This window comes from Cyprinodon variegatus, unplaced genomic scaffold (assembly GCF_000732505.1).
Source record: "Cyprinodon variegatus isolate N-32 unplaced genomic scaffold, C_variegatus-1.0 Scaffold1365, whole genome shotgun sequence".
Taxonomy (NCBI): domain Eukaryota; kingdom Metazoa; phylum Chordata; class Actinopteri; order Cyprinodontiformes; family Cyprinodontidae; genus Cyprinodon; species Cyprinodon variegatus.
The window spans coordinates 47206-48427 of record NW_015151818.1 but is presented as its reverse complement, the minus strand read 5'-3'; the positions used below and the strand labels follow the sequence as shown (position 1 = coordinate 48427).

The window sequence follows — 1222 nt, the reverse complement described above, 5'->3', positions numbered from 1 at the left end:
GAATTTAAGAGAGTCTGGCTTTTATTCAGAAGTAATAAAAAGAAGAAAAGTTAAGCGCGCTGAAGGAAAGGCTCTTTACAGATAAAACTTCATGTTAAGGGTCAGAAAAGGAGCCCCAGAATTTAAGGCAGGCAGACAGACTGATTTATCAAAAGCATTTATTTTAAAGGAGGGATCTGTAGTTACTGCAGGGACTTCTAAGGCAGGAACCTCTGCAGAGGGAAAACTCAGGTTAGTGACCACGTTAATCTGATGGAGGATGATTATAAACGCAGGAGTCACAAACCCTGGTCTTAAAGTTCAGTCCGAGCCCAGAGGAAGGCGTGGATTCCACCCGAACGGCTGCCAACATCACGGCGAACGCTGCCCAGAAAGTTCCAGACCAACAGATCCAAGCAGGCGAAGGAAGGCGGGACTATCCAGAAGGTGAAGCTAAAGCCGAAGTGAAGAAGTTCCCAGGAGTCCAGGCCAGAAGATCAGAGATCCAAAGAGGTACAGAAGGGAAATCCTGGTGGATGTCAGGAAGCAGATCCAGGTTCCGTCAACAGTCAGAATCCAGCAGGAGTCCAAAGACAGGTCAGGCAAACAGATCAGAACGGGAACAGGCAGGCTCAGAGGTCGAGAGGCAGAACGGGTCAGGATCAACCAATCAGAACACAAACAGGAACGCTAGAGAACTCTCACCAAGGCTCCAATAATCTGAGGCTGATGGCTGGAAGCAGGCAGGTTAAATAGAGACTATTGCAGGTGGGACAGGTGAACGGTGATGTGAAACTGGACAGGTGAATGGAACGAACCATTATGCCAGTCATCAGTGCCAAGATCGTGACCCTGCACCTTCCTGGAAAAATAAAGAAAATACGAATCTTTCCACCTCAGGGGGAACGTTTCTGGAGATGTTCTAAGACTTCGGGAGTCATTTCAGTTTCTCTCGTTCAGATTTCTGAGTTTCATTTTGATTATAAATGATTAATGAATTGTCCTGCTGTTTCCCGTTGCTCTGCCAGGTAGCAGTCTTCATGTTTTATGGCATCCAGCTGGATCGCTTAGTCCTGCAGGTGTCCAGCCCGGCCTTCCTAAAGAGCCCACTACCCTACCACCCCCAGCTCCGAGCCCAGGCCTGGAGGTTCCTCAGCTACGTTTTCATGCACACCGGGTGAGTCTAATCGATGAAAGGACTGTCTAATCGATGAAAGGACGTGTCTAATCGATGAAAGGACGC

General features: G+C 48.2%; 1 protein-coding gene across 6 annotated transcripts in view; it reads left to right on the top strand.

Annotated features, from left to right (window-relative positions):
• Window positions 1-1222, top strand: part of rhbdl3 (rhomboid, veinlet-like 3 (Drosophila)) — a 72607-nt gene that overhangs the window by 54755 nt on the left and 16630 nt on the right. For all 6 annotated transcript variants that reach the window (XM_015402545.1, XM_015402546.1, XM_015402544.1 and 3 more), the window contains one exon: window positions 1008-1156. In XM_015402545.1, coding sequence (XP_015258031.1) covers window positions 1008-1156 — 149 coding nt within the window. The remainder of the gene's footprint in view (window positions 1-1007; window positions 1157-1222) is intronic.